Source organism: Pogoniulus pusillus, chromosome 22 (assembly GCF_015220805.1).
Source record: "Pogoniulus pusillus isolate bPogPus1 chromosome 22, bPogPus1.pri, whole genome shotgun sequence".
NCBI classification, from domain to species: Eukaryota; Metazoa; Chordata; class Aves; order Piciformes; family Lybiidae; genus Pogoniulus; species Pogoniulus pusillus.
The window spans coordinates 19,278,969-19,297,331 of NC_087285.1; the positions used below are offsets into that span (position 1 = coordinate 19,278,969).

An 18,363-nucleotide genomic window follows, 5' to 3' on the forward strand; every position below is an offset into this window, starting at 1 on the left:
GGTGAAGGGTGTAACTCAGGGACGGAGAGCTGGGACTTCACCTCCACAGCTGCAAGGTAGGAAGCCATTGCAGAGCTGCAGGGCTGAGCAAAGGGTGTGGGATGACCTCCCTGGCCTCCCTGTGCCAGGATGAGTGGAGGCAAATGGTCTCATGGCTTGAAAATGCTCAGGTCCTGGCTTTTTGGAAGCATGTAGGAGTCTAAGGGGTTTGTGGCACCTTGCTGACCCATAAAGCTGGAAGGAGACAATCCAAGGTGGCTGAACATCTAGTGCCTGTGTTTGGGTCTCTGGGTGGGTTAACATCTGAGTGTCTGCTTTCAGATCGCTGAGTGGGGCTGCACCCACCTCAGTGGTGCTCATAGCATGAATCTTACTGCTTTGTTGGGAACAAAGGCTGAGATTGAGGAGGGAAACAACAAGCGCTCTCAAGGCTGGCAGTGAGCTGGGCACATTTGCATCCCTTGTGAAATGCCTGTGTGCACCCTCATGTGCAAGCACACGTGTCCTTGCGATGGGGGAGAAAAGTTTGTCCTTCAGCTAGCCAGGCTCTGGACACATCCTGCAGGATGGGCAGACCTCAGCATCTCCAAGCATGCCTCTCCCCCAGCCAGAGCAGGCAAACGAGGGAGAGGTCACCACTCTTCGCAAGACTTTGCCACCCTCCCACTCTGCTTGGGAAGCATCTCCAAGAGAAATGCCTTTCTGCAAGACCAGAAGCCTTATTAAGATCGGTTATGAACACAGAGGAGGCAGCTGGAGGTGGGAGGAGGAGGCTGCAGGGCTCTCACTGGTCGCTGAAGCAACACCCATGCAAGCCCAGCATCCACAGGACCTACCTCTCACTCCGTGGCTCCACCAGAGCAGTGGTTTGCCCCATCAGTGGTCCTGTGTGTATGGGTACAGGAATTCAAGCAGGACTAACATGTAGCAATCATGGAGCTGGACAGGCAGCCAAAAGCTGAGCATGAGCTTGGGAAGACCTTAACTCTTGTCAGGCAGTTTGGGGGGTTTGGGTTTTTTTTTGTTGTGAGTTGTGGTTTTTTTGAGGTGTGGTGGCAAAAAGAGCCTGGCTTGCATGCAGGCACAGAGAGGTGAAAGGAGAGGATCTCAGTGCTCCTTACAACCTTGAACGTTGAATAATGGATGAATCACACACCTCTGTAAAAGGAGAATTGGGAAACGGAGCTAATTGTTCTCATGGCAGTGCCTGGGGCAGCAGCGAGATTAGGTTGTCCATCCTTCTCTCTCCTGCAGGTTGGTGCTCTCCGAGGGTGGGTCAGTGAGGTCACATTCATTTACAGCCTGAATTTCACCTCGGCCCTTTCATCCTACCCACCCCCAGCTCTTCCCTGTAGGTGCTGTCATCCCCTCTGGCAAATGCAAAAGAGAGAAGGAGGGTAGGAGGGGGGGGTCTGGAAAAGGGGAGAGGGAAGCTGCTGAATAAGCTGGAGAGCTGGAAGGATTCGCTGGTAGATCAGACTTCCATTGAGCCAAAGCAAGAGAATAATAAAAACATCTGACAAGCACACGTCACTTACAAACCATTTCCTCCCTAACATCAGGCAGGCCAGGAGGCCACGCCAGGGCCAAGAGGCAGCAGAGCTGCCCAGTAAGAGACAGTGCCTGGGGCCGGGTCAGCAAGTCCAGGTTGCCACTCACCGTCCTCATGCCTGGTGAGCAGCTCCCCAGAGCACTGTGCCAACATCACAGAGGCTTCTCCTCAAGGTCTGCCTTGGGAGGAGGTTCAAAGTGCCTCTGGCACCGGGAGAAGGAAGGTGGCCCAGTGGCAGCGGAGGAGCTGTTGAAGTGCAGCTCTGTGCAGGAAGGTCCCCAAGCTCAGGATGAGGATCTTATTTCCCCCCCCTCCAGCTTCACCCAAGCACAGAGCAAGTCTTTTCTCCGTACTCTTCCCCTCATTAGCATCTTCATTTTGCTTTTCCAAAATACTCATCCCCATCCCTGTTTGTCTCTTACACGGGGGATGGACCCCACTGCTCTTGGAGAACTCTGCTTTGCTCTAGGAAGGGCTGAAATGAAAGAGATTTATTGAGAGACGTTAGATAAAAGGGATTGAAAGCTGAAAAGTGCTCTTCAATATTCCCTGAACATAGATGATTTAAAAGTTAAATACAAGAAACTCCATTTCTGATGGGGTTTCTTCTGATTCTATTGAAGGAGCAGAAAACGTGGGAGGGTTGGAGGGGGGATCTGTTTTCTAGCAAGTTTGATCTCGCTGGGACTGAGGGAAGCAAAAACTAAAGGGAAAAAGGCAAGCAGCAGAGCAGAGGGAGGGAGAGAGGCCAGGCTCTGCAGCGCCGGGAGTGGCATTTCCAGCAGAGATCAGCAAGAGCTGACACAACTGCTGGAGCCTCCAGCTAAATCCCTCTTCACCACTGGGACATGCCTTAGCAACAGCTCCTTCTGCAGAGCCAGCATGAGGGGAAAACAACCATCCCACCAGGAGGGAAAGGCTGGGACAGGGAAAGAGATGGGAGGTTTCTGAAGTGGAGAAGGGAGTCCAGGGCTTGGGGACACCCCTGGAGCAGGGTGGGCCAGGGACCCCTCCTCCAATGACAGCGCTGTGTCCTACTTTGTTTCTGGCAGGATTTGGCCCTCAGTCCACGGAGTCCATCATGCTGCACCCTTGTTTGAAGACATCTCTCTGGCTTCTCATCCTCACCAGTGAGTGTTTTGGCTGGGGAGATGGGTGCAGGATAAGGTGCTGCATGGGGAGACCCAGGGGTGCACATCTCCTAATGACTCTGGTTCGTGGGCTTATGCCAACCTGGTCCTGTGGCAGGGTGAATGTAAAGTCCTCACCCTCTTCATGCCAGTGGGTGGAAAGAGGAGACCTTTGCTGAAGGAGCACTGCCAGGTATGTTCAGCCCTTCAGCTGAACCTCCATTAGCTGGACATTGTGGGCACTTCCACAGCAGGAAGGCTTCAGTCAGACCCCACATATCCAACAACCCTTCCCCTGCAAGGTGACAGGCGCCTGGCTGCATTGCTGCAGGTCCCTGGGGGCTGGCCCCAGCTGCCCTGCTCACCAGTCTGGGCACTGGGGAGGAGGACATGTCCCAGCCCCACTAGGACATCTGAGAAGGGGTGAAGCAAGGAAGCTGTGAGGGACACAGGGAGCCGTTCAGACAGACCTTGCCTGCTCGATTGCTTCCAAAGGATTTCCTGCAGGCTTTTGCTTTCATTCCTTTTTTCACTTTGTTCTAACCCGACTTCATTTCAGCCTAGTCTGTGTCCTGTCTGACACTGTGCCTGTGGAGAGGCAGCCAGCAGAGCAAAGAACTGCTTCATGGCCTTCTTTCCTCCTTGTCTGATAATGCTTGGCCTCTCAGAAGGTGCATCTGAGACCTACCTCCACCTTTACAGAGACAGGCTCTCTTTGGGCTCAGCAGTCTTATTTGTCCTGTCAGCTCCCTGGGCCAGCTAGAGCAGCTCATACAAGCCAAGAACGTGAGCAAGTGTGTGGAGAAGGCTCAGCTCACCCCCATTACCAGCCCCATCCTCACCAAGGATGTCCCTTGGGCTGGTGCAACAGCATCACAGCTTGGCTGCCTCCCAGCACAGCTCTGTTCACACTCACAGTTTCAAAGGCTGCCCTAAATCCTTCCTGAGCCAGCCTTCTGCTCCTCACTACCCAAGGACACTGGGCAGCACTGGGTGGTACCGAGGGTGCAGCTACCTTGCAGAAAGGTTGGATGGGAGCAGACATAAAGGATACAATGAGAGGTTTTCCACTCAGCATTGCCACTATAAACGTGGACAACTTTGAACACTGCTAAACCCTGTGATGTCTTATTTCCTCTCCCGTGTAAGGGTTTCAGGAGGTTCAAGGAAGGGGGGGTGGCATACCAGAGTCTAGCTTGGGAATCATTTCTGAGGAGAGGTCGTGTTTGTCAGGGATCACAGGATGTTAGGGCTAAGAAGGGACTCAAAGAGATCAAGTCCAACCCCTCTGCCAGAGCAGGACCAGACAATCTAGCTCAGGTCACACAGGAACACATCCAGACAGGCCTTGAAAGTCTCCAAGGAAGGAGACTCCACAGCCTCTCTGGGCAGCCTGTGCCAGTGCTCTGGGACCCTTACAGTAAAGAAGTTCCCCTTTGTGTTGAGGTGGAACCTCCTGTGCTGCAGCTTCCATCCATTGCTCCTTGTCCTATCCCAGGGAGCACTGAGCAGAGCCTGTCCCCTCCTCCTGACCCCCAGCCCTTAGATACTTATAAACATTTATTAGATCCTCTCTCAGTCTTCTCCTCTCCAGACTAAGCAGCCCCAGGTCCCTCAGCCTCTCCCCATAAAGCATGCGATGGCTACACCAAGGAGGACAAACCCAGGAAGGTTATTTTCCAGTGCCAGGGCTGACACTACATTGGCAGGAGGTCCTGCTCCAACGTGCTTCACCTTGGACTTCAGAAGACTCCAATCTGGTTCTCTCCAGGTCTGCTGCAAGTAACGTCTGGGGGCAGCGGGCTGCGTGTAGAACCTGGAGACACCGAGCTTGTCCTCGACCTTCACAGCAGCTTCTCCCTCCTGTGCTATGGGGACAGGGAGCTGGTCTGGGAACGGGAGGGTCAGCCCCTGGCTGCCTCCCTGGAGAAGAGGGATGGTGTCTTCATCAGCAACGTCACCCTGAGGAACGTGACAGGCCGGCACACGGGCGAGTACGCCTGCACCTACAGCCCCGAGCAGGCTGCAGAGCCTGGGGAGAGGAGAGCCCTCTACATCTACGTCCCAGGTAGGGGACAGCATGGCCTTGCCCGTGCGTTTGCATGGATTTTAGCAGGAGAAGGAGGACTCTGAATGTTCCTTCTCTCTCCACGCATGTGCCATTCTTCCTTCCTTGCAGGGAGCCCTCTAGACAGGTCAGATGGCTCTGCCCTGTCTCTTGTGTGTCAGGTCATGGAAGAGGCCCATGTGTGGTGTGTTGGGACAAGTGGTGGGGGAGGCAGTAGTGTTAGGTGGAAGTGTCTTGGTCTCTCTTACTCTCCTGGGAGAGGTTTGGTAAGACCAAAACATGGCAGCTCTACTTTGCTATACAGTGAGGCAAGAAGCATCTCCCCAGTCTAGAGACCGAGCTCTGTGTTGGAGCAGTCCTGGAGGAGCACAGAGCAGCTCTGGTTCACCTTCAGGCAGCTTTCTGTAATCAGTGTTCCTGCTCTCCCACAGATCCCTCCCTAGTCTTCCTCCCCACAACCACTTCTGAAGAGCTCTTCATCTTCATCACGGGCTACACAGAGGCCATCATCCCGTGCCGTGTGACCAACCCAGAGATGCAGGTGACCCTCTATGAGAAAAAGGTGGAAACTCCCATCCCAGCTGCTTACGACCCGCAACAGGGATTCAAAGGCTTCTTTGAGGACAAGACCTATTTCTGCCGGACAATTGTGGATGACCAGGAGGTGGATTCAGACACCTTCTATGTCTACAGGATCCAGGGTGAGCTGTTGTTGTCCTAGCGTGCCTGTGCATGTCCTGTGGCTGTTCTTCAGCCCTATGGCAGGTGACAGCAAAGCTCTGATCTCCTGACCAGCTTGGAGGCTGAATGTAGTCCTGTCCCCATCAGAGAATGTGTTCTACCAAAGTGTCAACTTCACTCCTCAGAAAAGAGACTTTCCAGTGGACCAGTCCACCCAGGACAAATGGGATTGGTGCCCACTCATCCCTTTCTTCATTATTCTTTCACCCTTTCCCCAGTCTCATCTGTGAACGTCTCCATCAGCGCGGTGCAGACCATGGTGCGCCAGGGAGAAAACGTCACCCTGATGTGCACCGTGAGCGGCAACGAGCTGGTCAACTTCAACTGGGATTACCCTCGCAAGCAGGTGAGTGCCACAGCTCCTCAGGCTCCAGGCAGCAGCTCCAACCTTTCTCCACAAGGCTCAGGCTATCACTATTCGAGATGAAGCTTCTTAGGAAGCTTTGAACCATGGCAGAAGCTTTAGGATGCTACAGCTGCCACACAAGGATGCTTATAGAGTCCCAGAACCAGTCAGGGTTGGAAGGGACCACAAGGATCACCTAGTTCCAGCCCCCCTACCATGGGCAGGGACATCTCACACTAGAGCAGGCTGTCCAGAGCCTCATCCAGCCTGGCCTTAAACACCTCCAAGGATGGAGCTTCCACCACCTCCCTGGGCAACCCATTCCAGGGTCTCACCACTCCCATGGTGAAGAACTTCTTCCTAACATCCAGTCTGAATCTCCCCATTTCCAGCTTTGTTCCACACCCCTCAGTCCTATCACTACCTGACAGCCTAAAGAGTCCCTCCCCAGCTTTCTTGTAGGCCCCCTTAAGACACTGAAAGGCCACAATAAGGTCACTTGGGAGCCTTCTCTCCAGACTGATGGGGAGATCCTTGGATTGAGGCTGTCTCTACAGCCTCTGATGGATGTTGCCCGTCCCTCTGGCAGCCAGCCTGGGTTCCTGAACATGCTCCTGACTTCTCAGACCATATCTCCTGTCCCCACTGTGCAGGCAGGGAAGACTGTGGAGCCAGTGACTGACTTCCTGCCTGGATCTACCCATGAGATCCGCTCCATCCTCATCATCCAGAACGCAGAGCTGGAGGACAGTGGGACCTATGTCTGCAATGTCTCTGAGGGCTACCATGAGAAAACAGACCGGAAGGACATCACAGTCCATGTGATTGGTGAGCTGCTGCCAGCAAACCACCTGGGTGTCCAGGCAGGATGTCCAAGGCTGTCACCCTCTTCTCTCTGCACAGCCTGCAGCTCTCTTCCCTTCTTGCCTCTGCCCTGGGCAACTATGGCAAAAAGGCAGCCCTCACCCTCTGTCACCCTTGCCCACTTCGTGGCATCAAAACATCCCCAATCTCCCACCATGGCTTTTGTGACTGTTTAAGACCCTTGAGGTATGGGTGAGGGCTCTTCCACACTGTGCGGTGCCAAGGTGACGGGAGCTCCAGTGTGGCTCTGTACCTGCACTCCCCAAGGCAGAAGCCTTGAGGGATAGATCTGGAGCTACCTACCACTTTCTGGTGTTCAGAGTGTTTCATTCCAGATCCATGTTATTCCGAAGGGCTGGAGAATGGGTTGTTTCTCTCTCTGACCCCTCTGTCTTCCTCCTGCCCACTCTCAGAGCGTGGCTTTGTGCGCTTCCACACCAACCTGCCCAGCACAGTCTACGCTGAGATCCACAAGAGCCACACCATCCAGGTGGAGATGGAGGCATACCCACAACCCAGCATTGTGTGGCTGAAGAACAACAAGACGTTGACCATGGAGAGCAGCAGTGAGTTCACCATCACCAGCAGGAACCTGTCTGAAACTAGGTGAGGTCCCCTCATTCATCACCAGGGTGCAGGGAGGGAACAATGCACAAAGCAAACTCCAGATGGGACATGGTTGGTGGTTGGATGCCTTTCCATGAGTTGATTTTGAGCATGCCTCAGGTAGCTGGGAGCTGGTTGCCGCTGAGCACTGCCAGCTGCCAGGTATCTCCCTACACCCATCACTGTGGGACTATGCCTCCTCCAGGTACCAAACAGCTCTGGTGCTGGTGCGGGTGAAGCAGGAAGAAGGAGGATTTTATACCATTCGAGCTTCCAATGAGGATGATGAACAGGAACTCTCTTTCCAGCTGCAGATAAATGGTGAGAGTGGACATGAAGGCAGGGGGCTGGGGAGGCAATTTCAGGGATGGCTCCAGCTTTTGTTGCAGGACACACAGATCTTACTCCTCCAGCTACAGCTTCAGAGTGGTTTCAGCTAAAGGAAGAGCATTCAAACAATACTTACTTGATTCCTCACACTTGGTCTCAGAGCAAAGGTGACAGGAAGCAGCACAGACACCAGCAGCTTGTCCTTTGTGCTCTACTCCAAAGTAGTAGATGTGGAGATGATTGTGCAACTCTTCTTGCCTGGACTTTTCCCTGTGCTTTCCAAGCAAAGTAGATGGGTGCAGCTCACCTACATACCTCCCTCAAACTTCTCTCTTTTTGCTGGTAGCTTTCAGAGATAAACACAATTAGTGTGAGCACAGAATCACAGAACATGAGGAGTTGGAAGGGATCTCTGAAGGTCATCCAGTCCAACCTTCCTTGCTGGAGCAAGATCTCACAGGAATGCATCCAGGCAAGTTTTGAATGTCTCCAGAGAAGAAGACTTCACAGCCCCTCTGGGCAGCCTGTTCCAGTGTTTTGCCACCCTCACAGTGGAAAAGTTTTTCCTTATGTTCAGGGAGGTGGTGAAGTCATCATCTCTGGAGGTGTTCAAGAAAAGCCTGGATGAGGCACTTAGTGCCATGGTCTGGTTGATTGGATAGGGCTGGGTGCTAGGCTGGACTGGATGAGCTTGCAGGTCTCTTCCAACCTGTCTGATTCTATGTGAACCTCCTATGCTCCAGCTTGCACCCATTGCCCCTTGACTGGACATCTCAGAGAAGAGCCTGGCTCTGTCCTCCTGACACTTGCCCTTCACATACTTATAAACATCAATGAGGTCACCTCTCAATCTCCTCCTCTCCAAGCTAAAGAGACCCAACTCCCTCAGCCTTTCCTCATCAAGGAGATGTGATGAGTCCTTCCTAACCCCAAAGCCATGGTAGGGGTGCAGTGGAACCACCTTCCTCTTCCATCCTGCTGCTAGAAAGGAAGATTAATTCCTGTCACTGTCGGTTTCAGTGCCAGCCAAAGTGGTGGATCTCAAGGAGAACAGCAGTGCCAGCAGCGGGGAGCAGACAGTGACATGTTCTGCGGAAGGCATGCCCCAGCCAGAGATCAGCTGGTCTACTTGCAGCGACATCAAATGGTGAGTGGGGTGATGGAGTCCATGGCAATGCCTGTGCTCTCCCGTTTATTACAATAACAGGCTATGATTTTGTAGTATTCTGCTGAGCATCCTGTGGTGGTGTGTGATGGGGTGGATTTACCCCCAAAACAAATCACCAGACTGGTTCAGAAGGTCTGGAAGCAAAATCAAGCTACATTTACCAGAGCAAGCTAAGAATCTAGAAGCATAAAATGCAATTAATATGTACAACATATATATATATATACACATATATTTACAGTTCAGACACAACAAAAGGACCCCCTTGAATTGTTCCCCACTTCTCTGGACAAGCCCAGAGGAAGCTACCATCCCACTTCTCTCTCCCCCCTTCTCTCTTCCCCCTCTTCTCTCTTCCCCCCCTTCTCTCTTCCCCCTCTTCTCTCTTCCCCCTCTTCTCTCTTCCCCCTCTTCTCTCTTCCCCCTCTTCTCTCTTCCCCCCCTTCTCTCTTCCCCCTCTTCTCTCTTCCCTCTTTCCCTTCCCAGAACCTCAGGGACACACTATGCCAGCGGAAGGTCAGGAAAGAGATAAGGCAGTAATGCAAAGCAGAATCTCAGAGAAGCAGCTAAAAGGAGAAGAAAAAAAGAATAGTTTATGCAGCAAACTTTATCCTAACCAGCAAGCAAATGGAACACAGACCTGTAATTATTTTGTTTGTTTCCAATGCCCTCTTTTATTTATCTTTTTTACTGTTTTCTGCTGCAAGTCTCTGGACTTTGCCAGCTCTTGTTCAGAGCGAGGAGCCAGGGCTAGAGCGCTGGTGTGAGCCCAGGGCACGGCGCTCGGCCTCGGCTGCCCCTCAGCTTTCCTTCCCCCCGCCGGGCGCAGGTGCGGCGCCGCGGGGCAGCCCAGCCTGCTGCTGGGGAACGAGTCCGCCGAGGTCGCTCTGCAGACCAACGCCTCCTACCACGCCGAGCGGCAGCTGTACCGCGTCAACAGCACCCTGCAGCTGCACAGGCTGGACGAGCCCCTGCTCCTCAGGTGCACCGTGCGCAACTTCCTGGGCACCAGCTCGCAGGACATCACTCTGGTCCCGCACGGTGAGCGCGGAGGGCAGCGTCTCAGCCGCTGACAGGCAGCTGCGCTTCCCTCCCCATGTCCCCAGCCTGAAGGTGCTGAGAGCCAGGGTAGTTCTCACAGGCAGGAAACTCGGGTGTTACTGCCCAAAGAGGAGCCTCCTTCGGGCTGAGCAAGCAAGGCTGCTCCAAGAGGTATCTTGAGTCCTTATGTCCTGATCTAGTCGAGGATGCCCCTGCATTCTGCAGAGGGAGTTGGGCTAGATAACCTTTAGAGGTCCCTTCCAACCCAGACCATTCTATGATTCTATGTCCCCTGGCCATGGACATCTTCCGGCCACTGGCAGGGTCGTCCCTCCAGGGAGGAAAGATTAAAGTGCCTGAGCAGGTCCCTGGTGTCCTGTTATTAGCCCTCGGGTCACTAGATGGTGCCACGCACTTGAACATCCACACGCTGAACATCTCAGATATGAGGGGCTCAGCCCCTGCCTGCCCCCAAGCAAACCAGCTCCTTACAGCCTCCCGTGGTCAAGCCTCTCCCAGAGCAGAAAGCTTTCACCAGGTTGTAACTACCCATCACGACATTAGCCGTGGGGTCTTGGCTCTGCAAGGGCTGGGCAGGTCTGCCCAGAAGGAGAGGACTTGGGCTGACCCCACCTAAAGGGAGAACAAGGTAGATGTTTGGGGAGGGAAGTGTCTAGCAGGAGGAGGACAGTGACTAGAGGTGAGAGTGAAAGGGTGCAGGTTCCCCTCTGCACTGCCATCCCCTCCTTCCCCCAAGGTACACAGGCCATGCAGAGGTGGAGGGGTCTGACTGCTGTCCCTGTTACTGTTGTAGCCTTGCCATTCAAGGTGGTCATCATCTCCGTCATCCTGGCCTTGCTGGTCCTCACTGTCATCTCCTTGATCATCCTGATCGTCTTGTGGCAGAAGGTAAAAGAGGAGAGTGTTCCCAGGCTGCCACAGCAGTACCCTCATGTTAGGGCTGCTGGGAAGGGCAAAGCTCTGTGAGCTCCTATTGGCACAGGCTTGATGATCTCCCACCTCTACCAGGGACCCTGAGGTTGGCTTCCATCAGTCTCTGCGTGCCCTGGGCACCTGTAGGCTAGAGGGGGAATGGAGCTGCAGGGACCAGACTCCCTAAGAAAGCCCATCTGCATCATCCTAAAAGCCTACCCCCATCGTTCTGACCTCTCTGGCCGTCAGCCCCTCAGATCTCTCTTCCCTCTGCTCCCAGAAGCCTCGCTATGAAATCCGCTGGAAGGTGATCGAGTCGGTCAGCTCCGACGGGCACGAGTACATCTACGTGGATCCCATGCAGCTCCCCTACGACTCCACCTGGGAGGTGCCCAGGGACAAGCTGGTGCTAGGTAAAGGCTCTGCACGTCCTACTGATGGACCCCTGGGGTTCTGGCTGTGTGGAGGTGATAGGTTTGAGGTCTCCAGACAACTTAAATCCAGAAAAGACACAAAGATCCTTGAGGATCACAACACAAGGAGGACATGGAGCTGTTGGAGCAAGTGCAAAGGAGGCCATGAAGATGCTCAGAGGGCTGCAGCAGCTCTGCTATGAGGACAGGCTGAGAGAGTTAGGGCTGTGCAGCCTGGAGAAGAGAAGGCTTTGAGCAGACCTTGGAGTGGCCTTCCAGTATCTGAAGGGGGCTACAGGAGGGCTGGGGAGGGACTGTTGACAAGGTCCTGAAATAACAGGACAAGGAGTAATGGGTTTAAACTGGCAGAGGAGAGATTTAAACTGGATGTTAGGAAGAAGTTCTTTGCAGTGAGGGTGGTGAGACACTGGCACATGATGCCCAGGGAGGCTGTGGATGCTCCCTCCCTGGAGGTGTTCAAGGCCAGGTTGGATGAGGCCTTGAGCAACCTGTTCCAGTGGGAGGTGTCCCTACCTATGGCAGGGGGTTGGAACCAGATGATCTTTAAGGTCCCTTCCAAACTAAGCCATTCTATGATTCTATGCTATGATGTTGTCCTGGGCCAAGGAGACCACTGGGGACCACAACAGGAGGCCAGCTGCACTTTTGGCACAAAGCACCAGGTTACCCCTGGTGCCCCTTGCCTGCAACCGGCAGCACCTTCCCTTCACAGCCAGATGGAAATCAGCCCCAATCCCAGACATCATGACCACCTCCATGCCCACCAGGATGGCTGCAGCAGGCTGGTGTGGTCTCAGGCAGGGGACTTGTCTTTTCCAAGCTCTTTTCCTCAGCTCTCCTCAAGGACTGTCACCGACTTTGTCTTCTCCCTGTTTCTTTGCAGGACGCACTCTTGGCTCTGGTGCCTTTGGACGCGTGGTGGAGGCAACAGCTCATGGTCTGAGTCATTCACAGTCCACCATGAAAGTGGCAGTCAAAATGCTCAAGTGTGAGTTGTCTCCACACCTTGCCTATCTTCCATCCCAAGGCTGTGAGGCCAGACGGTGCCCATGCTCTCCCTGCTCCTTCCCTGCCATTTATACTGGCTCTTCCCAACAGCCACTGCCCGAAGCAGTGAGAAGCAAGCCCTCATGTCCGAGCTGAAGATCATGAGCCACCTAGGACCTCACCTCAACATTGTCAACTTGCTGGGGGCCTGCACCAAAGGAGGTAACTGAGCTGTGTGTGCCCTTTCTCCTCTCCCTTCTGCCTTGGGCTGTGCTAAGGAGAACGATCCTCAGTGCTGTCTACAACTACCTGAAGGGATATTGTAGCCAGGTGGGGGGTGGCCTCTTCTCCCAGGCAACCAGCAATTGAACAAGGGGACACAGTCTCAAGTTGTGCCAGGGAAAGTATAGGCTGGATGCTAGGAGGAAGTTCTTCACAGAGAGAGTGATTGGCATTGGAATGGGCTGCCCAGGGAGGTGGTGGAGGCACCGTCCCTGGAGGTGTTCAAGAAATGCCTGGATGAGGCACTTAGTGCCATGGTCTAGTGACTGGCTAGGGCTGGGTGCTAGGTTGGCCTGGATGAGCTTGGAGGTCTCTTCCAACCTGGTTGATTCTATGATTTCCCATTTCCTGGTTTGGAATGATTCACCCTTGCCCTAGGAAAGCCTTGTGTGGCTCTTTCTTCCCAAGCTGGTCGAAGCTGAGGTGGCACATTTCTGTTAACCCTCACCCCCCTCCTCAAACACAGCCATCAGGTGCCAAGACGCTCAGTAGCACAAAAGTGGCTTTTCCCCCTGGCCCTGCATAGAAAACCTGTCAGCTGGTCGTGTTCCCCGGGGCTGAAACAGCCTGCCCCGAGGAGCAGGCTGGGTCAGGGCAGGTCTGAGATGGGTGCTCTGTCCCACCAGGGCCCATCTACATCATCACGGAGTACTGCCGCTACGGGGACCTGGTGGACTACCTGCACCGCAACAAGCACACCTTCCTGCAGTCCTGCGGGGACAAGGCTCGCACGGACACCCAGCTCTACGGCAACGCCCCCAAGCAGGACCACGGGCAGAGGTACCTGCAAAGCAGCACTCTCCTCCTCCACGGTGCCTACCCCATCCTCACCCCGCCCCGAGTAATCCTGTTCAGTTTTGGGCACTTCAATACAAGAGGGATGTGGGGATGCTGGAGCGAGCGCAGAGGAGGGTGGCAAAGCTGGTGGAGGGGCAGGAGAATAAAGCTTGAGAGGAAACACAGAATGTTAGGAGTCAGAAGTGATCTAAAAAGATCATCTAGTCCAACCCCTCTGCCAGAGCAGGATTGCCTATACCAGATCACACAGGAATGCATCCAGGAAGGTTTGAAATGTCTCCAGAGAGTAAGTATGTGCTGTCATTTAGTTTTTGGATATTCAGATCTATGCTATACTCTGCAATAGCCAACTGATGCCATGTCATTGTCCTAAAATGAATGGCAAGGATGTCAAAACTGGCTGAAGAGGTTATCTCAATTGACCTTTGAAGGATCGGTCCTCCCTTTGGAAATCCTTTCTGGTCACATCTAGCTCTGATGTGGCTCTGCTATGGATGGATTTTGATTTAAATATGACTTATAGGAAGACAAACTGAGACCATTATTTAGCTCAAGTCAGCCCACTTGTGTGTATTATGAATATGCTTCATTTTCAAGTTCCTGGCCATAGTAAAGGTAAAGGTTTGGAATCAAATGAGAGGTGTGCACATGTCCCAGAGTTGTTCACACACTCTGTGCATTGAGGGAAGAGTACATAGTGTTTAAGCTCAACAATGCAGCCTGCTTCTTAAACAGGAGTGACTGAAGGAGCTGGGGCTGTTTGGTTTGGAAAGAGGAGGCTGAGGGGAGACCTCGTTGTTCTCTGCAGCTACCTGTAGATGTTGTGGAGAGGTTGGTGCTAGACTCTTCTCACCGGTACTTAGTGATAGAGCAAGAGGGAATGGCCTCAAGCTGCAAGAGGACAGGTTTAGGCTGGACATCAGGAAAATGGAACAGGCTGCCCAGGGAGGTGGTTGAGTCACCAACCCCAGATGTGTTTAAATGTTGCTTGGGGATATGCTTTAAGGGTGAACCTTGTAGAGTAGGGGTCTTGGCTGGACTTGCTGATCCTGGGAGTCTTTTCCAACCTGAATGTTTCTGTGATTCTGTAGTGAGGGAGGCTGGCACTGTGAGGAGGAATGCCTGCATTTCCTCCAGACCAGTACAGCAAACTCTTAGACAGAGTTGGATGTTCTGTTACCTTGTGAGACCAGCTCAAGTGCCAACTAGCCACTTCCAAACAGCTCCGGGCAGACAGGGAGTTCCAGAGGCACTCTGTATGTCCTGGAGGCTGAATCTGCTAGCACCATCAGCTGCTTCGTGCCAGGTGGGAGAATTTCCTGTCTTTGTTAACTTCATTGGCACAACCACATCAAGTACGGAGATAAAGGATTTCCCAGCATGTCTTAACCCTTGGAGCCCTCAGGGGCTGTGTTTTCAGGGCAGGTTGTGCTGCTGCCAAGCCTGAAGCAGAAGTGCTAGAAGGTGTGCAGTTGCACAAGAGGTGCTACAAGGAAAGGGAAATGGTCCTTCATCTGCTTGCCAGCTGTAAGAGCACTTCAGAGCAAATGCTCCCATGGGAAGTTAGAAAGCAGCATTTCCTTCCAGCACAGCAAAACAGCACTGGTGTATTTTAGAACAGTGTTGGGACATCAGCACAGCTGCCCCCTGTGCTTCCTGCTTGAAGGCAGCTGAGGTCCCACTGAAGTACTGAGTGCAGTCTCCCAAGTCTCTCAGCTCTGGCCATGCAGAGCAGGTTTCCCATTGCTGGCTCAAGGCTTTACCAGGAGGAACACAGGAACAGGTTGCTGAGGGAGATGGTTGAAGCCCCATCCCTGGAGATATTCAGGGTGAGGCTTCACAGGGTTCTGGGCAACCTAATCTAGTTGAGGATGTCTCTGCTGAGTGCAGATGGGGTTGGACTAGATGACATTTGGAGGTCCCTTCCAACCCAGACCCTTCCACGATTTGATGATTCCCAGACACAGCTGTTGCTCACTCAAAGGAGAACTGCCCAAGGGTGCAGATGTTTGCTGCTCCTGCTTGGGAAGGTTTACCTGTGGGCCGAGGGTTATGTCCTGCTTGCTCAGGTTAGTCCCCTCCAGGCTGGTCCTGCCAAGTCTGATAATGTGCACAGCCAAGATGGAGGATTTCACCTGCCCAATCTAGCTTGAGTCTCACACTCTCCTGCCCTGGCTTCCCTTCTTGCCTCCCCCTGTGCCAATACTGTGTGCTGTACCAAGCCTGGTGCTCTGCTAGGCAAGGGGAGCATGAGAATCTTCATTCTGCAGGCAGAGACAGCTGGAGGTGTTGCTGGTATGGTCTTGCTGTTTAAAAGTTACTGCTGAGGAGACCTGAGATGCTAGTTGGTGGAAGAAGGTCTCCAGTGCCATTTGCACGTCTCTGCACACATGATGCCAGGCTTCTTTCCCTGCTGTGTGGGACATTTCAGTGCCAGGGCTGAGGGCTCAGAACTGCAGTCCCACGAATCACTGCCCTCATCCCTCTTTGCTCCCCCTCACAGCCACCTCTCCTTGTCTGTCGAGAGCGATGGGGGCTACATGGACATGAGCAAGGATGACTCCCTGGATTACGTGCCCATGTCTGACATGAAGGGAGAAGTCAGGTACGCCGACATCGACTCCTCCAACTACGGCACCCCCTACGAGCTGGACACCTATGCCCCTCCAGGTAACTTCCAGGCTTGGATGCTTTTGCATGCAGAGAGGGATGGTTCATATTGCAAGGGTCACTTCTGGGGTGAGGCCAGCAGTGGTGGCAGATGCCCTCAGCAAGGCAGCTTCCAGCAGTGTCCCTTTGTTGGCAGAGGTGGAACAATCCCTAGTGGGTCCTTCCACCAGCAGGCAGCCCACAGGTGTGCTCACAGCAACACCCACCTCTGCTTGCCCTCCAGCTCCTGACAGAACAGACAGGATGACGCTGATAAACGAGTCTCCACTCCTCAGCTACATGGACTTGGTGGGCTTCAGCTTCCAGGTGGCCAATGGGATGGAGTTCCTGGCTTCCAAAAATGTATGTATGCTGCCTCCAGCAGTGCTCTGCTGTGTCCTGTGGTCACCTTCTACTCGCTGTCCCTCTGTCCCTGCCAAGCTCCTCAGGGGAGAAGTGGCCACGCAACTGAAGAGCTGCTGACCACTGCTCTTTGGACACGCAGCCCTGAGGATCAGCAGGACTGTAATCTGCACGTGACAGCTAACCCTGGCATGGATTGAGCTCCAGACCTCAAATTCCCTGACTCTGAGCTCCTCCCAGGCCTTGTGCAGCACAGCTGTGGTGTTTTATCATCCTTAGTTACCAGGGTGACCTCTCTGTGCTGAAGCAGAAGGCTCTCCACAGCAGGGCTATTACTTTCCATGGACATCCCTACTGCACCACAAGACCTGAGCCCCCCCAGACCTCACCAGAAGTGCTTGTTTAGTAGAAATTAAGTCAGCACAGAGAAGTAGACTCTGGAATTTCCTAAGGTCTGACTTAGCCCAAGGCAGGCAGTGACACAGTTGGACTGTGTGAAACATCACACAGGGTGGAGCTAAAAGAAGGGGTAGTGATGGTGTCAATGACATGCAGAGAGAAGTTGCTGCCTCTCTGCCTCCAGCCAGACAGACTCATCCTCAAAGTTCATGGTCAGGGCTCCCCCATGTTGCATAGAAGAGGAGCTTGCAGCTTCTTGCAGCTTCCCATAGCCACTCTTTACAGTGCTGTGATATCAGCCTGCTCTCTAGCAGTATGTAGTAGGGTCTGGGCCAAAACTTGCAGCTGCACCTATGCAAAACATCCAGCAGGCACAATCTAGGCTGGTGTAACTGCCTCTTCAGATCATTGGGTTGGACTGTCCAAGCAGAGATGGAGACATCCCCTCCTTGCCAGCCCACCAGCCCCCTTGCTTGGTCAGGCCCTGGCAATCCCCTCTCTGCTGGCTTGTCCAAATTGCCCTGGACAGATGTGTTTGCCTGTATGTCAGCAGGATAGGAGTGCAGGGGAGAGGTGGAAATAAGGTAGCTCTGCTAGTGGCTTTGAGCCATGGCTGTCCCTAGAGGTGGAAGAGATGCCTCAAATAAGCTGGCTCCTGTCCCTGCAGCTGCAGACAGGGGCTAGTGCTGAAGCTGGGATGCTCCCTGGGCTATCTGCAGGCCCCTCAAAGTGACAATCCCCTGCCTCCCCGCTACAGTGTGTGCATCGTGACCTGGCTGCCAGGAATGTCCTCATCTGTGAGGGGAAGCTGGTGAAGATCTGTGACTTTGGCCTGGCGAGGGACATCATGAGGGACTCCAACTACATCTCCAAAGGCAGCGTGAGTACAGGAGCTGTGCAAGCCCCTTCTTCCTGGGGCTCTTGGCTCTGCATTCTCCTGCAGCAAGTCCCTTGTCCATCTTTGTGCCCAGGAGCGGTGCCAGGGTAACGCTTCCAGGAGCCAGTCTCAACAGCCAGCTGCCCTGCCCGTGTTGTGCCCGTGTGTGTTGCAGAGTGGCAGGGCTGCATACCCACATCTCCAGGCTCTTACAGGAGAGCCTTGGCAGCAGCAGTAAAACTAAAGGTTGTGCCTTGCACAGCCCATCTCTGTCAGCACTGCTGCATGCCTTCTCTGCATGCCACCGAGCCTGGTCCTGAGCTGCATCAGGGTGGGTGTCAGGTCAGGCAGCTTGCCAGTGCTGCAGTGAGGCAGTGGCCACTCTGGGAAGAGGGTCACAGACTTCTGCTCTAACCACTAGACCACCAGTTAAGGGAAGTGTTTTCCTGCAAGCAGCTGCTTTCCAAAAAGACCTCTCCACCCTTTTGAGACAGGAGAGGATGAGGCCATAGCTGGGTTTTCCCCAGAACCTCCTCTGTGACTTCAACGGCACGTCCACCCCTGGGGCATTTGGGAACATGCAACCCCTAGCAAAGCAATTCCCAGAGAAACTGAGGCTGGGGGAGCTGAGGGTGGAGCCAGGCCTCTCAAACCCCACTGTGAGCTACTCTATGAACTCCTGAACTTCTCTGGTGCTTTGTCCTGTTCACACATGGCGGCAGGCAGGCGCCCAGTGCCTGGGCAGGTAGACACTCCTGCAGAAGGGGCTGGAGGGTTTCACTCCAGACTTGCCAT

General features: G+C 53.7%; 1 protein-coding gene across 2 annotated transcripts in view; it reads left to right on the top strand.

Annotated features, from left to right (window-relative positions):
- The window catches only part of PDGFRB (platelet derived growth factor receptor beta), a 39,223-nt gene that overhangs the window by 11,815 nt on the left and 9,045 nt on the right, over nt 1–18,363 (top strand). For both annotated transcript variants that reach the window (XM_064162072.1, XM_064162073.1), the window contains exons 3-19: nt 2,605–2,682; nt 4,454–4,750; nt 5,182–5,451; nt 5,710–5,837; nt 6,491–6,665; nt 7,115–7,307; nt 7,513–7,628; nt 8,658–8,784; nt 9,635–9,846; nt 10,661–10,755; nt 11,060–11,192; nt 12,097–12,201; nt 12,312–12,422; nt 13,109–13,262; nt 15,784–15,950; nt 16,174–16,292; nt 17,449–17,571. In XM_064162072.1, the coding sequence (XP_064018142.1) occupies nt 2,634–2,682; nt 4,454–4,750; nt 5,182–5,451; nt 5,710–5,837; nt 6,491–6,665; nt 7,115–7,307; nt 7,513–7,628; nt 8,658–8,784; nt 9,635–9,846; nt 10,661–10,755; nt 11,060–11,192; nt 12,097–12,201; nt 12,312–12,422; nt 13,109–13,262; nt 15,784–15,950; nt 16,174–16,292; nt 17,449–17,571 (2,574 nt within the window). In that variant the 5' untranslated portion in view covers nt 2,605–2,633. The remainder of the gene's footprint in view (nt 1–2,604; nt 2,683–4,453; nt 4,751–5,181; nt 5,452–5,709; nt 5,838–6,490; nt 6,666–7,114; nt 7,308–7,512; nt 7,629–8,657; nt 8,785–9,634; nt 9,847–10,660; nt 10,756–11,059; nt 11,193–12,096; nt 12,202–12,311; nt 12,423–13,108; nt 13,263–15,783; nt 15,951–16,173; nt 16,293–17,448; nt 17,572–18,363) is intronic.